Raw genomic sequence first — 25,097 nt, forward strand, 5'->3', positions numbered from 1 at the left:
ATTCTCCAAGCCAGGCTTCAGCAATATGTGAACCGTGGACTTCCAGATGTTCAAGCTGGATTTAGAAAAGGCAGAGGAACCAGAGATCAAATTGCCAATATCCGCTGGATCATCGAAAAAGCAAGAGAGTTCCAGAAAAACATCTATTTCTGCTTTATTGACTATGCCAAAGCCTTTGACTGTGTGGATCACAATAAACTGTGGAAAATTCTGAAAGACATGGGAATACCAGACCATATGACCTGTCTCTTGAGAAACCTGTATGCAGGTCAGGAAGCAACAGTTAGAACTGGACATGGAACAACAGACTGGTTCCAAATAGGAAAAGGAGTACGTCAAGGCTGTATATTGTCACCCTGCTTATTTAACTTATATGCAGAGTACATCATGAGAAACGCTGGGCTGGAAGAAACACAAGCTGGAATCAAGATTGCCGGGAGAAATACCAATAACCTCAGATATGCAGATGACACCACCCTTATGGCAGAAAGTGAAGAAGAACTAAAGAGCCTCTTGATGAAGGTGAAGGAGGAGAGTGAAAAAGTTGGCTTAAAGCTCAACATTCAGAAAACTAAGATTATGGCATCTGGTCCCATCACTCCATGGGAAATAGATGGGGAAACAGTGGAAACAGTGTCAGACTTTACCTTTTTGGGCTCCAGAATCACTGCTGATGGTGACTGCAGCCATGAAATTAAAAGACGCTTACTCCTTGGAAGGAAGGTTATGGCCAACCTAGATAGCATGTTTAAAAGCAGAGACGTTACTTTGCCAACAAAAGTCCGTCTAGTCAAGGCTATGGTTTTTCCAGTAGTCATGTATGGATGTGAGAGTTGGACGGTGAAGAAAGCTGAGCGCCGAAGAATTGATGCTTTTGAACTGTGGTGTTGGAGAAGACTCTTGAGAGTCCCTTGGACTGCAAGGAGATCCAATCAATCCATCCTAAAAGAGATCAATCCTGGGTGTTCATTGGAAGGTCTGATGTTGAAGCTGAAGCTCCAATACTTTGGCCACCTCATGCGAAGGGTTGACTCATTGGAAAAGACCCTAATGCTGGGTAGGATTGGGGGCGGGAGGAGAAGGGGACGACAGAGGATGAGATGGTTGGATGGCATCACCGACTCGATGAACATGGGTTTGGGTAGACTCTGGGAGTTGGTGATGGACAGAGAGGCCTGGCGTGCTGCAGTTCATGGGGTCGCAGACAGTCGGACACGACTGAGCGACTGAACTGAACTGACACAGTCAAAGGTTTTAGTGTAGTCAATGAACCAGAAGTGGAAGTTTTTCTGGAATTCTCTTGCTTTTTCTGTGATCCAAAAGATGTTGGCAATTTGATCTCTGGTCCTTCTTCCTTTTCTAAATCCAGTTTGAACATCTGGAAGTTCTCAGTTCATGTACTACTGAAGCCTAGCTTGAAGGATTTTGAGCATAATCTTCCTAGCATGTGAAATGAGTGCAATTGTATGGCAGTATGAACATTATTTGGTATTGTCTTTCTTTGGGACTGGAATGGAAACTGACCTTTTCCAGTCCTGGGGCCATTGCCGAGTTTTCCAACTTTGTTGGCATATTGAGTGTAGCACTTTCACAGCATCATCTTTTAGGATTTGAAATAGCTCAGGTAGAATTCCATCACCTCCACTAGCTTTGCTCATGGTAATGCTTCCGGCGGACCACTTGACTTCACACTCCAGGATATCTGGCTCTAGGTGAGTGACCACGCCATTGTGGTTATCTGCGTCATTAAGAAAGGTCTTAATACACAGTTCTTCTGTATATTCTTGCCACCTCTTCTTAATATTTTAATACTCTTAATATCTCTGCTTCTTGTCATTTCAGTCCTTTATTGTGCCCATCTTTGCATGAGATGCTCCCTTGGTATCTTCACTTTTCTTGAAGAGATCTCTGGTCTTTCCCACTCTGTTGTTTTCCTCTATTTGGAGCCCAGAAAAATAAAGTCAGCCACTGTTTCTACTGTTTCCCCATCTATCTACCATGGAGTGATGTGACTTCATGAAGTGACTGTGTGGGTCACAACAAACTGTGGAAAATTGTGAAAGAGATGGGAATACCAGACCACCTGATCTGCCTCTTGAGAAATCTGTATGCAGGTCAGGAAGCAACAGTTAGAACCAGACATGGAACAACAGACTGTTTCCAAATTGGGAAAGGAGTACGTTAAGGCTGTATATTGTCACCCTGCTTATTTAACTTATATGCAGAGTACATCATGAGAAATGCTGGACTGGATGAAGCGCAAGCTGGGATCAAGTGCCGGGAGAAATATCAATCACCTCAGATATGCAGATGACACCACCCTTATGGCAGAAAGTGAAGAAGAACTAAAGAGCCTCTTGATGAAAGTGAAAGAGGAGAGTGAAAAAGTTGGCTTAAAGCTCAACATTAAGAAACCTAAGATTATGACATCTGGTCCCATCACCTCATGGCAAACAGATAGGGAAACAGTGGAAACAGTGGCAGACTATTTTTGGGGGCTCCAAAATCACTGCAGATGGTACTGCAGCCAAGAAATTAAAAGACATTTGCTCCTTGGCAGAAAAGTTATGACCAACCTAGATAACATATTAAAAAGCAGAGACATTACTTTGCCAACAAAGGTCCATCTAGTCAAGGCTATGGTTTTTCCAGTAGTCATGTATGGATGTGAGAGTTGGACTATAAAGAAAGCTGAGCACTGAAGAACTGATGCTTTTGAACTGTGGTGTTGGAGAAGACTTTTGAGAGTCCCTTAGACTGCAAGGAGATCCAATTAGTCTATCCTAAAGGAGACCAGTCCTGAGTGTTCATTGGAAGGACTGATGTTGAAGCTGAAACTCCAATACTTTGGCCACCTGATGCGAAGAACTGACTCATCGGAAAAGACCCTGATGCTGGGAAAGATTGAAGGCAGGAGCAGAAGGGGGACAACAGAGGATGAGATGGTTGGATGGCATCACTGACTCAATGAACATGAGTTTGAGTAAACTCTGGGTGTTGGTGATGGACAGAGAGGCCTGGCGTGCTGCAGTCCATGGGGTCACAAAGAGTTGGACATGACTGAGCAATTGAACTGCACTGAACTGAACAATAAAAAATTGTTTAAGTGAATGTATTATAGTACTCTCATATCATTACATATTTTCAGACCATTTTGAATGATATTCATTGAGAGTTTTAACAGTCTTTCAAAATGTGTGTTACCATTTTAAGCAAAAAAGAAAAGCAAAATTATATATCTGGCATGAGCATAATAATGTAAAAGCAAGCATAGAAAAAAAAACTGGAAGTATATCAAGTGACTGTTACTCAAAAGTAAAACTAAGTTGAATTTTATATTTTCTACTTTGCATTTTTACATTTAAAATAAAAACCATGTATTACTTCTATAAAAAGGTCTTCCATTTTAAAAAAGCCCCATACTCAAACACATCCCTTCTCCTCCCAAATATCAAATAATGCATAAGATTTTCAACAATCAGGTCAGAAAAACTGAAAGAGCTAGGAGTACTTCAGAGTAGGAATTGAGCTGCAAAAGGTGCTGAGATGGGACACTGTTTCTGTCTCCAGAGTCTTCAGAAGCCCAGTAAGGACGGAAGGAAGAAGCAGAGGCTGGAGGTGAGGCAGAGACATCAGGGTTCATTGACAAAGATCATGAAGATGGACTAGTGTAGGCAGTAACCCAGACAAAAGACTGAGGAGCAAGGTATCAGAGAATCATCTGAATAGAAGGACTAGGGGCACTGGAAGCACAGAGAAAGCTTCCTGCTGAGCCAGATTTGGTCTAAGAGTGAGAGTGAGCAGGGAAGGGAGGTACAGTAGCTGAGGGTGCTGAGCATCCTTACTCCTCCCCAGAGTCAGGCCTCCCATTCACCAGCTGCAAAAAATCCAACTTTGTCCACCCTCCCTCTTACGTCACCAGATCTTTTCAGCCTGAAGTAAGATCCATGTAGCTATTAGACCAAAGAGCCCTAACACAAATGGAAAAAAAAAAAAAAGTAAAACTCACCAGTCAAAGCCATTGTATTCATTTGATGATTCTACCCACACGAACACCAAAAGCACAGATATGCAAAATGAAATGATCAGACATGGGTAAAATAATCGTTCTCTCTGGGAACAGAAAGAAGAAAGTGTAATTAAGCTCCATTTACTCATGGTATCTCAGCAACATCTGCATACACTCATCAGAGTTCTGCATAGCTGCAGTGCAGCATTACCCTCCCCAGGCTGGAGAGACCTCCATATTCTTTTATCCCTATGGAAGCTTGTATAAGCCTATTTATAGCATTTATTACACTGAAATGCAACCATGTGTTTATCTGATGCAAATTTCTTCCTGAGGAAAAGGAACTTTTGTTACACATCTCTGTATTGTCAGTGCCTAGCACAGTTCCTTAAATGCAGCTGGCTCTTTGTAACCATCTGTTGAATTCATCCACCTCCTGTCCACCAAATGTTTGTTCAGTGATTCATTCACTGAGTAATTCGTTCATTCATTTTTCATCAGGTCATTTAGCCATTTATCTTCCCACATTTGAGGAAGGAAAGAAGTAGGTTAGGGAATAAACTTTTTTTTTGAGTAGTTTATCTTGCACAAATACAATGCCAGGGATTTCACAAGCTACTTTCATTTTCTTCATTTCTCAATACAGTTATATAAGGTATTGGTAACCTCATGTTGCAGAAGAGAGAACTACGTCTCAGAGAAGTAAAAGTAATTCACTCAAGGTCACGCAGCCAAGAAGTATCAGATGCATTGCCCAGATCTGTGAGCCCAAAGCCAAGATGGAGGATATCTTTATGGAGAAGGTGTACAAACTTGAGCCTTGAAGGTAACTCCCTGCACTGAAAGTTATATCACAAATCAACCAAATCAGAGGTTGTCAAACCCCTCCTGGGAACATTAGGTTTAATTTGAAACCTGAGTTATAATCCTAACATTTCTATATCACATGGATGAAAAATTCTGTTTCTCTGTGTCTTTCACACTGCTTGTATTCTGCAAAATATGGATTTAATAATCCCTGCCTTGTGCAAAATATGGGGTTACTGTGAAGTAAGAATTGAGAAATAAAGTAGAAAACATAGAGTACTGACAGACCCATTCTGATGAGAGACATTATAGGTATCAAGGCACTAAACCACAATTTCTGCAGTGTAGGAAGCTGAAGAGACAGGTTTTGACTGTCAACAGGTTTTGACTCAGGTTATACTCACTCTACATAAAACATGTGTGGACTCTGATAAACATGTATTAGATAAAGTTACTCCCCTGCTTACAAGCCTCCCAGATCTTCCCACTATATGAAAATATCATCCCAACTCCTTGCCATGACCCAAAGGTGCACATGATCAAGACTTGTCCATCCCTGATCTCATCCCACTCTACACATTGACTCCATTTCTGAACTCCAGCCATGCTGGCTTTCTGTTTCTAGAATATGACAAAATCTGTTCCCACCTCAAGAGTTTCACAGTTCCTGGTTTCTATTCCTGGAGTATTTTTGCCCCCAGATGTATACATGGCTGGCTCCACCTTTATATTTAAGAGATTGCTCACGTGACATTGCTTCAAAGCAGTCTTCTCTAACCAGGTTCCCATCCACCTAACCCATTTTCCTATGTATTATCTTCAAAGCTCTTATCACTGTCTGAAACCATCTTTCTTCATTACTGTTTATTACCTAACTCATCCCACTAGAATGTGAGGCATAGGAAGGCCAGAGGCGTTAGTGATCTTACTCACTTACACACATTCAATAAACTTGTTCTTGCTGAATAAACACATCTCCTTATTTTGATTCTCACTGTTGCCACTCTTGCTCAAAAATTCAAAGGCTCCCCACTGTTTACAGGACAAAGTTCAAATATTTTAGGCTAACATAAAGATGCTACATAATTAGATTAAAATATCCCTTTCCAACCTGATCATTTAGCATTTATCACCTTACTTGCTCATAAATTCAATACTGGAAATTTGTTTTTCCCTAAACACACCACTGTGCTTCTCTATCTCTGGACTTCTGACTACTGCATTTCCTCCACCCAAAATCCCCTCTACCATCATTCCTGTAAGTGGAAGATGACTTCACAAATCAGTGACTCCAAGAACAGTAAAATGACAGCTAACATTTATTTAGTGCTAACTGTATGCCAAGCCCAGTTCTAAGTATTTACACATTTTATCTCTTCTTTCCTCACAACAAACTCCATTGGTGGGCACTGCTGCTACCATCTCCATCATTCAAATGAGGAATCATTCACTGGAATGTTAGGTAACTGGCCAAGGTCCCACAGTGGTTAAGTTCTAGTTTGCAGATAGTCAATGATGAAGTCATAAATTGAATCCAGCCAGTCTTTCCCCAGAACACAAGGAATTTGTTCTTTTGCTATATGCTAGACTTCCCCTGAGCATAAACAGGGCCTTGAGAATTGCCCAGGAACTTTGAAAATTGTATAGTTTAACTCTCTAGCTGTAGAGAGGCTCAGAAATAGCATATGTCAAAGTGAAAGTGAAGTCACTCAGTCGTGTCCGACTCTTTGAGACCCCGTGGACTGTAGCCTACCAGGCTCCTCTCTCCATAGGATTCTCCAGGCAAGAATACTGGAGTGGGTTGCCATTTCCTTCTCCAGGGGATTTTCCCAACCCAGAGATCGAACCTGGGTCTCCTGCATTGCAGGCAGACACTTTAACCTTTGAGCCACCAGGGAAGCCACGTCCTAGCATATAACCAGCTCTAAAGCAGAATTGGAACAAGCACCAAAACATATTCCCAGGCACCAGTCCAGGGACTTTTCCATTATAACACACTGCCTCCAATACCACCTTTCCTAGGAAGTCTACCTTTTTGTTTCACTCAATGTCCTTTGTAGCTCTCTTGTAACTTACTTCATCATTCCTAAGTAATAAATATTTGTTACATCAATTTGCTCTTCTCCATTTTTACCATCACTTCACTAATCCAGGACACCAACATCTCTAACCTTGATTACTACTGTTGCTTTTCTCTTTGAAGGCAAAGACACCTTTCTGCATTACTCTCGTACTGTCTAATGCATCTTCCACATGATCCAATAATCATTCCAAAACATAGCTCAGACAACAGTAATAGCTTAAAATCTTTAGGGACTCTCAATTCCCTACATAGAAGAAGTAAAATTCTTAAAACCACACTACACCCATCAACTCCCTCTCTACATTCACTTCCCATCACTTCTCCATTCATATCTTCTGCTCCACCTAAAATAAACCTCAGACCAAGCCTTTTGACTCCTCCTCCAATACCATTTCTTTTGCCACCCTCTATTCTTTATCTATCCAATTCTTAATCACATTTCACATTCTAAACAAAGTTCTTTTTGGCTCCTTCCCTTGTAACATGGACACAGACGTGCATGTATATGAATACACACACACAATTATACCATTTCTCTCAGTATATTGAGATTAAATCTATACTTGTCTTTTCCTCCAGTAGACTGTGAATTCCTTGAGAGTAGGTACAATGCCTGAAGAAGTTGTACTGTCTTCAGTCACTGGTATAGAAACCAAATATCTGGGGCGGGGGGGAGATACATGGACTGAAGGACACTCATGCCTAATGGGAAGCCTCCCATTCCCACTGCTTTCCTTGCGCTCCCCATGTCAGACAATCCAACTGGTCAGAATCCCGGACCCAGCTAGACAGTTTATAATTAAGTGAAGATACATAATACGGCCGTCCTTTTCTCACTTCAGTGTGCTCATCATTTCATCTCTTACATCACAGTGCCCACCCACCACAGAGAGCCAACATATGACTTAAAGAAAGAAAGAGATGCTCGATGAGGATAGACCACATGCTACCACTCAGCCTTACCAGCGATCCTTCATCAGAGAAAAATACTTGCCTGACCAATAATAAAGGAGCACCTTATTTCCTACCTGCTGGTTTTTGTTTTTGTTTATCATAAGCACAGCTCCTTTGGGAAACTCACACTGAAGAGAGATTTAAAAATTCAACTATTCCTATACTCTACAGTCAAGAACACCTGATTGACCTAGATCTCACTTCTTCTTCCAGGTTCACTTATTAATAAAAGAAAAGATGAATAAGTGAATAACAGAATGACAAGAGAGAAATTAATAATAAAAGTGAAAGAAAACAAGCACGTTTCAGTAAAATTAACTGTGGCCCCAGAATTGTGGCAGACCTTTCACAGAAGAGCTAGAGCCCCTGCCCAGTCCTGAAGACTTTAGTGAACCTGTATGAGGGTAGGAACCAGCCCACGTTCCCCAAATTAAGAAAATGAGGTCCAGCTTCTTCCCATCTCTCTGTACCAAAGAGTAGCAGTGTCCGTGTTTAAATTTTTTCTCCTGTTTGATTTTCCAGTGGCAGCTGTAGCAGCCAATAATGGTAGTAACAAAGCATTTGTGGTTGAAGATGTATAAAATCCATGGAGTATCCTTTTTTTGTTTTCTTGTCTGCCTCAGAGGTTCAATCTTGTTGGCCTTCCTAGGCATGGTTCACCTTTTTGCTGTAATGACAAATAAAACAATCAGGATCTAGTAGTTTCTTCAGATGTTTCCTACCCTACCATTCTACAGAAAGTTCCATCAAAATAGATGGATTTAAAAAAAACTTTATAATCTAGGATAATGCACTGGATTTGGTGTAGAAGATGCGAGCTTCATCCTATCTCTCCCACTATCTAGTTAAGTGTTTCCTGCAGTTGTTGCACCATTCAAAGTTTAGTTTTCCCAGCTCTAAAAACAGGACCATATTCTCTGCCCTAGCCAACAAATAGTCCCTGAAGGCATCAAATTCGGTAATATGGAAAGTAAAAATTTTTTTAAACTTTATTATGCTCTTGAAATAACCTGAAAACTTAGGCAACATGAGGGAGTTACATAAAAAACACAATTCTTGACTAATAAGTGACTCAGACACACAGCTGCCTGCCCTTCATAATCCAGATGCTTTAAAACACTGATAATATGTATATTATCATATGTGAAACAGAACACCATTCCATGTTCGATGCATGAGACAAAGTCTCAGGGCCGGGGCAATGGGATGACCCAGAGGGATGGGATGGGGAGGGAGGTGGGTGGGGGGTCCAGGAAGGGGAACACATGTAAACCCATGGCTGATTCATGTCAATGTATGGCAAAAACTATTGCAATATTGTAAAGTAATTAGCCCCCAACTAAAATAAATAAATTTATTAAAAAAAAAGTATAAAAAAAAAAACCACTGATAAAGACAAAAATCTCAAAACTATCTAGCAAAGAAGACATATTACATGTAGAGGAAAAAAGGTAAGAATGTCATCTTAACATTCTTTCAACAACAATGATTTCTCATTGAAAACAACACAAGCCAGAAGACAGAGGAGCAATATCTGTAAAGAACTTAAAAAACGAAACAAGTTAACCTAGAATTCAGAACTCAGCAAAAACATAAAAGTTGAATGTGAAATAAAGACCTTTTCAGATATTTGTAACAATAAGAATTAATCAATAAGTGATTTATACTATGAGAAATTTTAAAGAAAGGCATTGAGTAGGAAGGGAAAAGGTACCTGGTGGGAATCCACATCAACATAAAGGAATGAAGTACACTGAAAATATTAAATATATCAATGGATACAAAACACTGTTTTTCTTATTTTAAAAATTACTTCAAAATTTAATAAACTGTTTGAAGCAAAAAAAAAAAATACAATGACTATTGTAGCTTATAACAACTATAAAAGTAAAATGTATGACTGGTTCCAAGGCTAGAAGCAGAAAATGAAACTACATTGCTGTACAGTTCTCATACTATATGTAAAGTGGTGCAGTATTACTTGAAAGTAGATTCTAATATGTGAAAAAAAGTATGCTATAAACTTCAAAGTGATCTCTGGTAAAAGGTGTACATATATAATAAGTCAACAAAGGAGATGAAATGAAATTTAAATATTACTCAATCCAAGAGAAAGCAAGGAAAAAAGATACACAGAACAGAACAAATAGGAAGCAAATAGTAAATGCCAGATATAAGCCTAAATACATCAGTGTGTGTTAGTCACGCAGTCATATCTGACTCTTTATGACCCCATGAACTGTAGCCCGCCAGGCTCTTCTGCCCATGGAATTCTCCAGGCAAGAATACTAGAGTGGCTTGCCATTTCCTTCTCCAAAATACAGCAGTAATTCCTTTCAATGCAAATGAACTAAATGCTCCATTTTAAAAAACAACAAAAGTGACTAACTGGATTAAGAGAACAAACAACAACAAGCTCCGTACAAGAGTTTGGTTTGTTAAGATAGATTTAGAAAAAAAAAAAAAACGTGGAAAAAGACAGTCCAGTACTTAGGACTCTGTGCGCTCATTGCCAATGGCCTAGGTTCAAACTCTGGTCAGGGAACTAAGATTCCACAAGCTGTACCGTGTAGCACAAAAACAGGAAAAAAGAAAAAGATACATCTTGTATATATATCAGTATTGAACTACCAAGATAATGCCATGGAGCAAGCATGGACAAAACTTCAATCACATATAACAAAAAGCTTCTACTACTCACACATCTGACCTGATCTGCTATCCATTCTGATGATCTAGACTGGCCTCAGCTATTATGACAAGACAACTCTCCTCCATGTGTCTCTCAACCAGGCTGACCTGAGTATGTTTCCATGGTGATGGAAGTCATCCAAGAGAGCAAGTCTCAATGTACAAGCCCATTTCAAGCTTCTGTGTCAAGGGATGTCTTGAAGTCAAAGTCAGTTCATGGTAGAGGGCACTGTAAAGCTGCATGGCAAAGGGTGTGAACACAAGTGTGTAACTAAAAGAAGGATGAAAACTGAAGTCAAATGATATAATTGCATGGCAAAGGGTGTGAACACAAGTGTATAACTAAAAGAAGGATGAAAACTGAAGTCAAATGATATAATCTACCTCACTATATTATCATTAAATCAAAAACCTTTGAGGCAAAAGCATTAGCAGAGACAAAGAGGGACATGTATAATGATGAAGAAATATTTTTAAACATTTGTGGGCACCTAATTACATAGCCTCTGAAGGAGAAATAGACAAATCCACAACCACAGTAGGAAATTTAGCACACTTCTCTCAATAAATGATATAATAAGCAGATAAAAAATGTCTGTAAGGATATAGAAGATGTTAACAACTTAATTAATAAACTAGTTTTAACTAACATTTATAAAACACTGTACTCAATGACTGCAGAGTTTTATGTTCAAGTGAAAATGGAACATTTATCATGAAACAATTAAGCTGGAAATCAGTAAGAAAAAGAGAACTAGAAAATCCCACACTTGGGAATTAAACACCATATTTATAAAAACCCATGGGTCAAAGGAAAATGACCACAACTGAACTGAGAAAAAGGTCTGAACTGGTTGATGAACTTACATGAACTTGGTGTGACTATGGTGTCCAAGAAAGATGTTGTGAACAAAAGTTCTGTGTCTGGGAGGAAGGTAAGCTGCTTGAATACTGAATAAAAGGCAACATTTAAAGCAGAATCATTACCATAACCATTTTCCATATGTACAGATCTCTCAGTTCAGTTCAGTCGCTCAGTCGTGTCCGACTCTTTGCGACCCCATGAATTGCAGCACGCCAGGTCTCTCTGTCCATCACCAACTCCCGGAGTCTACCCAAACCCATGTCCATCGAGTCAGTGATGCCATCCAACCATCTCATCCTCTGTTGTCCCCTTCTCCTCCTGCCCCCAATCCTACCCAGCATTAGGGTCTTTTCCAATGAGTCAACTCTTCGCATGAGGTGGCCAAAGTATAGGAGTTTCAGCTTCAATAGATCTCTAACTTTGTGTATATCAGCCAGAGTAGCCAAGTTCATATGAAAATCAATAATATTTAGGGAAAGATCAATAAATATTGTTTCCCTTGCAGCTCCTTCTCTGATTTCCAAACCCATGTATTCAACAGCCTACTTAAATCTCCATTTAAATTTCTTACAAGCATTTCAAAATTAACATGTCCAACACTGAATCCTTGACTTTCCCTCTAAAACCTATTCCTCCTGAAGTCTGTCCCATTTCAGTAAATGACACCACTCTTCACCTAGTTGCCTGAGGCAAAAAGGATTGAGATACCAGAAAAACTCACCCTCACCCCATAAAAACTAGAAAACTGGAAAAAAAGAACATATATAACTACTATAAGACGTCGAAAAGGAAGCGATGCGCAGTGATCCTCGAGAAGAGACACCAACGAGCATGCCCTTCACACCTGCAGTGACTTCCAGATAAGCCGAGCCACCAGGCATGTAGTGGAGCTTGGTGGGCCCCTCCATCCATCCCCCCTACTCACCCTCCCTCACTCCCCCACTCCTCACCTCCCCCAACCCCCGTCTCAAATGGGGATTAGGGACTGGCTCAGGTCCTCAGCATCCTCTGTAGAGCAGAGGGGATAATGGCAGCTCCAGCTTTATTGGAGGACGTGGTGAGGATGAGCTGACAGGATAGAGTGCCTCAGGTATGCCTGCCAACTTGAGAGAATTAATGTAGCTTTCTCTTTCTGGAGATGCTTAAGGGGGAAGTACTTCTGATGACTTCACCACGGGAAACCTAAATCTGGAATTCAAGCTGGAGGGGCCGACATCTCTCAAGATGGAGGCCAGGCAAAATGAGACGCCCAGGGCTGGAGCGTGGTGGGCGTGGCCAGAGGCGTGGCCTCGGGTGCCTAGTCTGACGCTAAGACCGAATTTAAAGCCAACCGCAAACCTTAGCTCAGACCACCAGGCTTTAAATGTTTTTTAAGGTATGCCCTGTTTGTTTTATTTTTGGTTCTTCTAAAAATATTATTTTCGTTCTTCTAAAAATAACATAAACTTAGTTCCTGTTAATCACTTAGTTCAGGCATTTATATTCTAGCCCAGTTATTCATAGTTTCACTTTTTAGGTATTTTTTCTTGCCCTTTTTTCCCCTAAGCTGCTTCAAAAATAGACCTATGTAGTATTGTTTCTTTGTGTAATCTTTGATTCACGCAGCTATTTCTCTAGCTCTGACTTTATTTCTGAGCTCTAAATTCTTGTACCCATCTGCCTGATGGTCATCTTCATCTGTATGTCCTGGGGTAGACACGTCAAATTCAGTAAACTCTCACCTGAATTATCTTTCCTTTCTAATCCGCTCCATCACCTGCGAGCGCTTCCAGATTGCCAAATAACAAGATCTGAAACCTATGCCTCATTCTTAACTCCTTCTTTTCCTCTGCAAACCCCCCTCCCTCCTAATAGGGACCAAGTTCTGCTTGTTATACTTCCTATTCATTTCTGTCCATATCTCCTAGTCATTCCGTGTTGATTTCAATGCCTACTGGGCCTATAATCCGAAGAAGGGAATGGCAACCCACTCCAGTACTCTTGCCTGGAAAATCCCATGGACGGAGGAGCCTGGTACGCTACAGTCAATGCGGTTGCTAAGAGTCGGACACAGCTGAGCGACTTCACTTTCACTTTTCACTTTCATGCATTGGAGAAGGAAATGGCAACCCACTCCAGTGTTCTTGCCTGGAGAATCCCAGGGACGGGGGAGCCTGGTGGGCTGCCGTCTATGGGCTCGCACCGAGTCGGACACGACTGAAGTGACTTAGCAGCAGCAGCAGCAGCAGGCCTGTAATCACCTCCCTGGGTACCAACTGTTTAGTATTGCTATAGTAAGCCTTTAAGGTAGTTACAGTTACTACAGCTGACTCCCAAAGAATCTCACTACTTCCAGTTTACCTTCCCAAAAATCTGCCTTTCAAAGATCAGGTAGTGAGTGATCTATAGGAGTTAGGCACTAATTGCCTTAATGTGTTTTAGTGTGTGGTGTTCTAATTGGCATGCTGTGTGAAGCATTACCCAGATTGTACAAAGAGGAGGCCTTATGCTGACTACATTCAGCAACTGTGTTCCTGTTGGCTGGTCAGTTAATTTGACATCTGGCACCCTCTAGTGAGAACCAAAAGCTGTTAGCCAACATAAATTTCCTTGTCCAATCGCAGTCCCTATAGAAACTACAGAAAAAGACAGAAAAGAACCTCAGCAAAAATAGAATATTTTTTCTTTTTTTCAGATCACAGCATAAAATCAAGCTTGAGAGAATGAAAATATTAACTATATATCTTTAGAAAAATGACCTTAAATTTTTTAGAAGTTTCATTGCAGTCAATTACTACTCTAAAGAAAATTAAAATGTATACAAATAAAAGGAAAAGTGTGAAAAGCTTAATGATAACATAAGTATCAAAGAAAAAAGAAAATAAAATGACTTTTCTATATATTACAAATAAAACTGGACAGTTATTTGACATTTGTTTTCAACAATTATTTTTACAAAATACATGCTCAAAGTTTAGAATGATACAATTTTACTATATTTTTAATTAACCTTATAAAGCATAATATTAGTCCCTGAAATTAAGATATTAAATAATTAAGTGTATTTCAATGCCAAATGTAAATGTATAAATAAATACATATGGTATGAATGAGAATATCATGGCCTTAACTCTCAAAGGACATAGCACAGCACTTGATATTCTGATAAATTTAGTTGTAACATCTATAACTTTTATAATGATGCCTAGTTGATTAAGATCAATACATATTAACAGGATAACATAGGCATAGAAGGATGAATGACATATGGTCACCCTCTGAATGAGTAGATGTCTCATCTAGTAGAGTGGATGTCAGAAATAATGATCAAATATGATAAATACCTTGTATGATGAACAAATGAAAGCTTATAGATATTCCATTAAAAAGTGATCACTTTGCTTTTGCACAGCAAAGGAAACTATAAATAAGGTGAAAAGACAACCTTCAGAATGAAAGAAAATAATAGCAAATGAAACAACTGACAAAGGAGAAGGAAATAGAAACCCACTCCAGTATTCTGGCCTGGAGAATCCCATGGACAGAGGATCCTGGTAGGCTACAGTCCACGGGTCGCAAAGAGTCAGACACGACTGAGCGACTTCACTTTCACTTTTTAATTTCCCAAACATACAAGCAGCTCATACAACTCAACAACAGAAAAATGAACAATCCAATCCAAAAGCAGGCAAAAGAACTAAACAGGCATTTCTCCAAAGAAGACATACAGATGGCTAACAAACACATGAAGAAATGCTCAACGTCACTTATTATTAGAGAAATGCAAATCAAAACTACAATGAGATATCACCTCACACCAGTCAGAATGATCAGCATCCAAAAATCCACAGATAACAAGTGCTGGAGAGGATGTGGAAAAAGGCAACCCTCTTGCACTGCTGATGGGAATGTAAATTGATACAGTCACTATGGAAGACAGTATGGAGATTCCTTACAAAATTAGGAATAAAACCACCATAAGACTCAGCAATACCACTTCTAAGCATTTACCCCAAGAAAATCAAAACTGAAAAAGACACGTGTACCCTGATGTTCATTGCAGCACTGTTTACAATATCTTGGATGTGGAAGCAACCTAGCCATCCATCGATAGATGAATGGATAAAGAAGCTGTGGTACATATATGCAATAGAATAGTACTCAACCATAAAAAGGAACACATTTGAGTCAGTCCTAATGAGGTGGATGACCTAAAGCCTAATATAAAAAGTGAAGTAAGTCAGAAAGAGAAAAACAAATATCATTTACTAATGCATATATATATGGGATCTAGAAAGGTGATACTGATGAACCTATTCACAGGGCAGCAATGAAGATGCAGACATAGAGAACAGACTTATGGACAAGGGCAGGGGATAGGAAGGAGAGGATGAGAATGGAGAGAGTAGCATGGAAGCATATACACGAACATATGTAAAATAGATAGCCAATGGAAATTTTCTGTATGATTCAGTGAACTCAAACTGGGGCTCTGTAATAACCTAGAGGAATGAGAAAGGGTGGGAGGTGCGAGGGAGTTTCAAGAGGGAGCGGACATATGTACACCTATGATTAATTCTTGTTGATGTATAACAGAAATCAAACCAATATTGTAAATCAATCATCAATCAATTAAAGATAAATAAATATAATTATTAAAGAAAAAAATAAAATGAAAACCGGAACATGGTTAAAATTCTTTCCTAAGCTCCTTAAATTGGATCCTACCTTTCCAGCTTCATCTTCCTCCTCACTCTCCTTCATTCCCACTCATACTGAAACCCCAGCAAAAGCAAATCCCTTGTACTGCTCCCCTAGACCACTATGTATGTTTATTCATGATGTCCCTACTGCCAGGCTGACCCACTTCCCATCCTCAACTTTCACCTGGCTAACACCTCTTGTTAGTGTAAGACTCAGTTTAGGAAGTCTTCTTTGATCATCACCACCTATTCCTCACCAGCAAACTTGGTTAAATACTTGCTCCTCTTGTCCTGTGTGTCCCTTGAAATGGTTGCACCCACTGAGATTAGGTAGCAATCAAGGGATTAAGCAATCTTTTGTGATATGAAGATTGTCTGGAACTTCATTCTGATTTCTTCTTTAGACATCTTTTCCTCTTTTCTTATCAACAGAGAATGAGGCATAGGTCCCCTGTTAGGGCAAATACAGACCTGATCCTGTCACTCTTGGTTTTAAAGCAGAGGCAAGTAAAACAAAACTAAAGCAGGCAAAACAGAATGTAGAAAAGGATACCAAAGAGCTTATCAAATAAGTCTAATTATCACATTCTTAATTCAAAGAACCATAGTATTCAGTTAATCTCTGTGGGAGGCTTTAACTTTTAACTTAACTGTTAAAAATCAGTCATGAAAGCTGACTTGGGGACATGATGTGTTTTACATAAGAAACCACAGATTCCCACTGATACCTGGGAAATGTTATTTTCCCAGCTTTATTGTCCCAACAGAACTAACTCAATTTTGTAAATTCATTATAAATCTAATTAAATTGTTCTTTTGTAATGAATATTATTTTAAGTTTGGTGGACCCCTTCTGATCCAGACAAAAGTATGATGAACTCAAGAAGATTGTGTTGGAAGAATTAGTATATTTTAAGACTCCTTCATAACTACAAACTGAAAGTTTGCTAGTCATTTCTTCAAAACTCTCCTTTCCTTCTGCAGAATATAAGCTTTTAGTCCAAAAGTTTCCATAAGGAGCAAGCTGACCTGTGATTTTTTTTTTCCTAGTGATCATTGTTACACTACCATCTGAGGGGAAATTCTACTAAAAACAACATAAGAGGATTTGTAGTTTGCTATAGACTGTAAAGCCTAATTCAAACACTTTAAAAATGTATATTTTCTTGCTCTCTCTCTCTCACACACACATACACACACACACATGCACACGAAGTCATTTGCTACTTAAACACCTAGACTGATGCATGGTCACCTAGGCTTTGTGTACAGAAGTTTCACAGCAAAATATAAGAGGCTCATATGTTATATAACATATTCTTATATATAAGAATATACAATATTCTTATATAATATATATACACTTATATAATAAGAAGTATTATAAAAGTATAGCAAATTTCTAACTTTGCCTGCTTTTGAAAGTCTAGGCAATAGCTATCTCAACTTTTTTTTTTTCTAATTACTATAAGAGCAATTTTATTGCTCACTGCTTGGACTGAAGGATGAGTCAGGAGTTGTTTTAAGCAAAGATTATATAAATCTTAAAAATGATAAAACTGACACAAAGAAAGGGATAAACTTGAGACCTATGGATACATGTCACCTCACCAGCTGAATGCTAGCCTCTGATTTCTCTTTCTTGGCAGCATCCTGGGGCTTGATATACATTCTAGCCATACTGCAGCAGTGTATCAAGCCCAAAGTTTGGGCATTATCACTACTAAATATATATGATATTCCTGTTTTAAGAAATATCCTTATTTAAAAGAAATGAATCTCCTTGTAAATGAAAGATCACTGAAATTAATGCTTTGCTTTTAATATACCATGATAAAGAAATATTGAACTGCAAGTCTGAAAGAGATACCAAATACTAATATTAGGGCTTACTCTCTTAGCAATTTGGCAAGAAAGAAAAAGAGGCCCAGCCAGGATTTTGAACAGAGCAGCCTCAAGCAGCATCAAGTAGATACAGGTTTTTATAAGTGTTGATTGACCTTTGATTCTGTGGTCAGAAACCAGTTATTGGCTAAGATGCTCCTAGTTGTTGGTTCTTCTATAAAACCTTCAGTTTAGTACCAATAAGAGAGTATGAAGTATAAAGCCTCCTGACAAACCAGGTTGTTGTTATTCAGTTGCTTATTCATGTTTGACTCTTTCTGACCCCTCGGACTGCAGCACGTCAGGCTTCCCTGTCCTTCACCATCTCCCGGTGTTTCCTCAAATTTGCATCAGGTGGCCAAAGTATTGAAAGTTCAGCTTCAGCATCAATCTTTCCAATGAATATTCAGGTCTGACTTTCTTTGGGATTGACTGTTGTTTTTCCTTTTTAATTAATTATTTTCATTGGAGGCTAACTACTTTACAATATTGTGGTGGTTTTTGCCATACATTGACACAAATCAGCCACGGGTATATGTGTGTCCTCCCATCCTGAACTCCCCTCCCACCCCCCTCCCCATCCATCGCTCAGGGTTGTCCCAGTGCACTGGCTTTAAGTGCCCTGTTTCATGCAGCTAACTTGGACTGTTCATTTATTTCACATATGGTAATAAACATGTTTCAATGCTATTCTCTCATATCATCCCACCCTCTCCTTCTCCCAGAGTCCAAAACTCGGTTCTTTCTATCTCTGTCTCTTTTGCTGTCTTGCATATAGGGTCATTGTTACCATCTTTCCATATTCCATATACATGCATTAATATACTGTATTGGTGTTTTTCTTTCTGACTTACTTCACTCTATACAGTAGGTTCTAGGTTCATCCACCTCATTAGAACTGACTCAAATGTGTTCTTTAATGGCAACCCACTCCAGTATTCTTGCCTGGAGAATCCCAGGGATGGCGGAACCTAGTGGGCTGCAATCTATGGGGTCGCACAGAGTCGGACATGACTGAAGCGACTTAGCAGCAGCAGCAATATTCCATTGTGTATACGTACAACACCTTTCTTATTCATTCATCTGCCGATGGACACCTAGGTTGCTTCCATGTCCTAGCTATTGTAAACAGTCCTGCGATGAACACTGGGATACATGTGTCTCTTTCAATTCTGGTTTCCTCGGTGTGTATGCCCAGCAGTGGGATTGCTGGTTCATATGGCAGTTCTATTCCCAGTTTTTGAAGGAATCTCCACACTGTTATCCATAGTGGCTGTACTAATGTGCATTCCCACCAACAGTGTAAGAGGGTTCCCTTTTCTCCACACCCTCTCCAGCATTTATTGTTTCTAGACTTTTTGATAGCAGCCATTCTGACTAGCATGAGATAGTACTTCATTGTGGTTTTGATTTGCATTTCTCTGATAATGAGTGATGTTGAGCATCTTTTCATGTGTTTGTTAGCCATCTGTATGTCTTCTTTGGAGAAATGTCTGTTTAGTTCTTTGGCCCATTTTTTGATTGGGTCGTTTATTTTTCTGGTATTGAGCTGCATGAGCTGCTTGTATGTTTTTGAGATTAATTCTTTTAAAGTTGCTTCATTTGCTATTATTTTCTCCCATTCTGAAGGCTGCCTTTTCACCTTGCTTATAGTTTCCTTTGTTGTGCAAAAGCTTTTAAGTTTAATTAGGTCCCATTTGTTTATTTTTGCTTTTATTTCCATTACTCTAGGAGGTGGGTCATAGAGGATCCTGCTGTGATTTATGTCAGAGAGTGTTCTGCCTATGTTTTCCTCTAGGAGTTTTATAGTTTCTGGTCTTACACTTAGATCTTTAATCCATTTTGAGTTTATTTTTGTGTATGGTATTAGAAAGTGTTCCAGTTTCAATTTTTTACAGGTGGTTGACCAGTTTTCACAGCACCACTTGTTAAAGAGATTGTCTTTTCTCCATTGTATATTTTTGCTTCCTTTGTCAAATTTAAGGTGCCCCACAGGTGCATGGATTTATCTCTGGGCTTTCTATTTTGCTCCATTGATCTATATTTCTGTCCTTGTGCCAGTACCATACTGTCCTGATGCCTGTAGCTTTGTTCAGTTCAGTTCAGTTGCTCAGTCGAGTCCAACTCTTTGCGACCCCATGAACCGCAGCATGCCAGGCCTCCCTGTCCATCACCAACTCCCTGAGTCCACCCAAACCCATGTCCATCGGAGTCAGTGATGCCATCCAGCCATCTCATCCTCTGTCGTCCCTTTCTCCTCCTGCCCTCAATCTTTCCCAGCATCAGGGCCTTTTCCAATGAGTCAGCTCTTCACATCAGGTGGCCAAAGGATTGGAGTTTCAGCTTTAACATCAGTCCTTCCAATGAACACCCAGGACTGATCCCCTTTAGGATGGACTGGGTGGATCTCCTTGCAGTCCAAGGGACTCTCAAGAGTCTTCTCCAACACCACACTTCAAAAGCATCAATTCTTCAGTGCTCAGCTTTCTTTATAGTCCAAATCTCACATCCATACATGACCACTGGAAAAACCATAGCCTTGACTAGACGGACCTTTGTTGACAAAGTAATGTCTCTGCTTTTTAATATGCTATCTAGGTTCATCATAACTTTCCTTCCAAGGAGTAAGCGTCTTTTAATTTCATGGCTGCAGTCGCCATCAGCAGTGACTTTGGAGCCCAGAAAAATAAAGTCAGCCACTGTTTCCACTGTTTCCCCATCTATCTGCCCTGAAGTGATGGGACTGGATGCCATGATCTTAGTTTTCTGCATGTTGAGCTTTAAGCCAACTTTTTCACACTCCTCTTTCATCAAGAGGCTCTTTAGTTCTTCTTCCTTTCTGCCATAAGGGTAGTGTCATCTGCATATCTGAGGTTATTGATATTTCTCCCGGTAATCTTGATTCCAGCCTGTGCTTCTTCCAGCCCAGCGTTTCTCATGATGTACCGTGCATAGAAGTTAAATAAGCAGGGTGACAATATACAGCCTTGACGTACTCCTTTTCCTGTTTGGAACCAGTCTGTTGTTCCATGTCCAGTTCTAACTGTTGCTTCCTGACTTGCATACAGGTTTCTCAAGAGGCAGGTCAGGTGGTCTGGTATTCCTATCTCTTTCAGAATTTTCCGCAGTTTATTGTGACCCACACAGTCAAAGGCTTTGACATAGTCAATAAAGCAGAAATAGATGTTTTTCTGGTACTCTCTTGCTTTTTCGATGATCCATCGGATGTTGGCAATTTGATCTCTGGTTCCTCTGCCTTTTCTAAAACCATCTTGAACATCTGGAAGTTCACGGTTCATGTATTGCTGAAGCCTGGCTTAGAAAATTTTGAGCATTACTTTACTAGTGTGTGAGATGAGTGCAATCGTGCAGTAATTTGAGCATTCTTTGGCATTGCCTTTCTTTGGGATTGGAATGAAAACTGACCGTTTCCAGTCTTGTGGCCACTGCTGATTTTTCCATATTTCCTGGCATACTGAGTGCAGCACTTTCACAGCGTCATCTTTCAGGATAGTCTGAAGTCAGGCAGGTTGATTCCTCCAGTTGCATTCTTCTTTCTCAAGATTGCTTTGGCTATTTGAGGTTTTTTCTGTTTCCATACAAATTGTGAAATTATTTGTTCTAGTTCTGTGAAAAATACCATTGTTAGCTTGATAGGGATTGCATTGAATCTATAGGTTGCTTTGGGTAGTATACTCATTTTCACTATATTGATTCTTCCGATCCATGAACATGGTATATTTTTCCACCTATTTGTGTCCTCTTTGATGTCTTTCAACAGTGCTTTATAGTTTTCTATATATAGGTCTTTTGTTTCTTTAGGTAAATTTATTCCTAAGTATTTTATTCTTTTCATTGCAATCATGAATGGATTTGTTTCCTTAATTTCTCTTTCCGTTTTCTCATTCTTAGTGTATAGGAATGCAAGGGATTTCTGTGTATTAATTTTATATCCTGCAGCTTTACTATGTTCATTGATTAGCTCTAGTAACTTTCCAGTGGTATCTTTAGGGTTTTCTATGTAAAAAATCATGTCATCTGCAAACAGTGAGTTTTACTTCCTCTTTTCCAATCTGGATTCCTTTTATTTCCTTTTCTTCTCATTGCTGTGGCTAAAACTTCCAAAATCATGTTGAATAGTATTGGTGAGAGTGGGCACCCTTGTCTTGCTCCTGACTTTAGAAGAAATGCTTTCAATTTTTCACCACTGAGGATAATGTTTACTGTGGGTTTATCATATATGGCTTTTATTATGTTGAGGAATGTTCCTTCTATGCCTACTTTTTGGAGAGTTTTTATAATAAATGAGTGTTGAATTTTGTCAAAGGCTTTCTCTGAATCTACTGAGATAATCATATGGTTTTTATCTTTCAATTTGTTAATGTGGTGTATCACATTGGGAGAAGGAAATGGCAACCCACTCCAGTATTCTTGCCTAGAGAATCCCGTGGACAGAGGAGCCTGTGGGGCTGCTGTCCATAGGGTCGCACAGAGTCAGACACTGCTGAAGTGACTTAGCAGCAGCAGTAGCACACTGAATGATTTGCAAATATTAAAGAATCCTTGCATCCCTGGGATAAAACCCACTTGGTCATGATATATGATCTTTTAAATATGTTATTGGGTTCTGTTTGCTAGAATTTTGTTGAGGATTTTTGCATCTATGTTCATCAGTGACATTGGCCTATAGTTTTCTTTTTTTGTGACATCTTTGTCTGGTTTTGGTATTAGGGTGGTGGTGGCCTCATAGAATGAGTTTGGCAGTTTACCTTCCTCTGCAATTTTCTGGACGAGGTTGAGTAGGATAGGTGTTAGCCTTTCTCTAAATCTTTGATAGAATTCACCTGTGAAGCCATCTGGTCCTGGGCTTTTGTTTGTTGGAAGATCTTTGATTACAGTTTCAATTTCTGTGCTTGTGATGGGTCTGTTAAGATTTTCTATTTCTTCCTGGCTCAGTTTTGAAAAGATATACCTTTCTAAGAATTCATCCGTTTCTTCCATGTTGTCCATTTTACTGGCATATAGTTGCTGATAGTAGTCTTTTATGATCCATTGTATTTCTGTGTTTTCTGTTGTGATTTCTCCATTTTCATTTCTAATTTTGTTGATTTAATTCTTCTCCCTTTTTTTCTGATGAGTCTGGCTAATGGTTTGTCTATTTTATTTATCTTCTCAAAGAACCAGGTTTTCGTTTTGTTGATTTTTGCTACACTCTTCTTTTTTTCTTTTTCATTTATTTCTGCTCTAGTTTTTATGATTTCTTTTCTTTTACTAACCCTGAGGTTCTTCATTTCTTCTTTTTCTAGTTACTTTAGGTGTAAACTTAGGTTATTTATTTGATTTTTTTCTTGTTTCTTGAGGTAAGCCTGTATTGCTATGAACCTTCCTCTGAGCACTGCTTTTACTGAATCCCATAGGGTTTGGGTTGTCGTGTTTTAATTTTCATTTGTTTCTATGCATATTTTGATTTTCTTTTTTATTTCTTCAGTGATCTGTTGGTTGTTCAGAAGCATGTTGTTCAGCCTCCATATGTTTGTATTTTTAATAGCTTTTTTCTTGTAGTTGACATCTAATCTTACTGCATTGTGATCAGAAAAGGTGCTTGAAATGATTGCAATTTTTTTGAATTTATCAGGGCTAGATGTATGGCCCAGGATGTGATTTATCCTGAAGAATGTTCCGTGTGCACTTGAGAAAATGGTGAAATTCATTGTTTTGGGTGAAATGTCTTATAGATATATCAATTAGGTCTAACAGGTCCATTGTATCATTTAAAGTTTGTGTTTGCTTGCTAATTTTCTGTTTGTTCATCTATCCACAGGTGTGAGTGGGGTATTAAAGTCTCCCACTATTATTGTGTTACTATTAAGTTCCCCTTTCATACTTCTTAGCATTTGCCTTACATATTGATGTCAGGAAGCAACAGTTACAACTGGACCTGGAACACAAACTGATTCCAAATAGGAAAAGGAGTACGTCAAGGCTGTATATTGTCACCCTGCTTATTTAACTTATATGCAGAGTACATCATGAGAAACACTGGGCTGGAAGAAGCACAAGCTGGAATCAAGATTGCCAGGAGAAATACCAATAACCTCAGATATGAAGATGACACCACCCTTATGGCAGAAAGTGAAGAAGAACTAAAGAGCCTCTTGATGAAAGTGAAAGAGGAGAGTGAAAAAGTTGGCTTAAAGCTCAACGTTCAGAAACTAAGATCATGGCATCTGGTCCCATCACTTCATGGGAAATAGATGGGGAAACAGTGGAAACAGTGTCAGACTTTATTTTCGGGGGCTCCAAAATCACTGCTCATGGTGATTGCAGCCATGAAATTAAAAGACGCTTACTCCTTGGAAGGAAGGTTATGGCCAACCTAGTTAGCATATTTAAAAGCAGAGACATTACTTTGCCAACAAAAGTCCATCTAGTCAAAGCTATGGTTTTTCCAGTGGTCACGTATGGATGTGAGAGTTGGACGGTGAAGAAAGCTGAGCGCTGAAGAATTGATGCTTTTGAACTGTGTTGTTGGAGAAGACTCTGCGAGTCCCTTGGACTGCAAGGAGATCCAATCAATCCATCCTAAAGGAGATCAATCCTCGGTGTTCATTGGAAGGACTGATGTTGAAGCTGAAATTCCAATACTTTGGCCACCTCATGCGAAGAGTTGACTCATTGGAAAAGACCCTAATACTGGGTAGGATTGGGGGCAGGAGGAGAAGTGGACGACAGAGGATGAGATGGTTGGATGGCATCACCGACTCCATGCACATGGGTTTGGGTAGACTCCGGGAGTTGGTGATGGACACAGAGGTCTGCCGTGCTGCAATTTATGGGGTCGCAAAGAGTTGGACACGACTGAGAGACTGAACTGAACTGAACTGATGGGACCAGACGCCATGATCTTACTTTTGTGAATGCTGAGTTTTAAGCTAGTTTCTCACTCTCCTCTTTCACCTTCATCAAGAGGCTATTTAATTCCTCCTTACTTTCTGCCATTAGGGTGGTATCATCTGCATATCTCAAGTGGTATCATCTGCATATCTGAGGATATTTCTCCCAGCAATCTTGATAACAGCTTGTGATTCATCCAGCCCAACATTTCGCATGATGTTGATAGCT

General features: G+C 39.5%; 2 protein-coding genes across 24 annotated transcripts in view; both read right to left on the bottom strand.

Moving 5' to 3' along the window:
* Window positions 1-12,671, bottom strand: part of LOC145524723 (glycerophosphodiester phosphodiesterase domain-containing protein 4-like) — a 130,675-nt gene extending 118,004 nt beyond the window's left edge. For 8 of the 23 annotated variants that reach the window (XM_081537503.1, XM_081537488.1, XM_081537495.1 and 5 more), the window contains exons 1-3: window positions 12,360-12,671; window positions 8,324-8,520; window positions 4,010-4,113 (exon numbers count right to left, since the gene is read on the bottom strand). In XM_081537503.1, the coding sequence (XP_081393629.1) occupies window positions 4,010-4,113; window positions 8,324-8,506 (287 nt within the window). In that variant the 5' untranslated portion in view covers window positions 8,507-8,520; window positions 12,360-12,671. Of the gene's footprint in view, window positions 1-4,009; window positions 4,114-8,196; window positions 8,521-9,567; window positions 9,607-10,343; window positions 10,596-10,652; window positions 10,782-12,253; window positions 12,313-12,359 lie in introns of those variants that run through there. The other 15 variants (XM_081537497.1, XM_081537485.1, XM_081537502.1 and 12 more) reach the window with 8 other exon arrangements.
* A 10,763-nt stretch (window positions 12,672-23,434) lies between these two features.
* Window positions 23,435-25,097, bottom strand: part of PAK1 (p21 (RAC1) activated kinase 1) — a 276,797-nt gene continuing 275,134 nt past the window's right edge. Inside the window, exon 15 of the transcript XR_014067789.1 lies at window positions 23,435-24,202. The gene's annotated coding sequence lies outside the window, so the exon portion shown is untranslated. The remainder of the gene's footprint in view (window positions 24,203-25,097) is intronic.

Source organism: Giraffa tippelskirchi, chromosome 10 (assembly GCF_054371585.1).
Source record: "Giraffa tippelskirchi isolate mGirTip1 chromosome 10, T2T-mGirTip1v1.2.pri, whole genome shotgun sequence".
Classification (NCBI taxonomy): domain Eukaryota; kingdom Metazoa; phylum Chordata; class Mammalia; order Artiodactyla; family Giraffidae; genus Giraffa; species Giraffa tippelskirchi.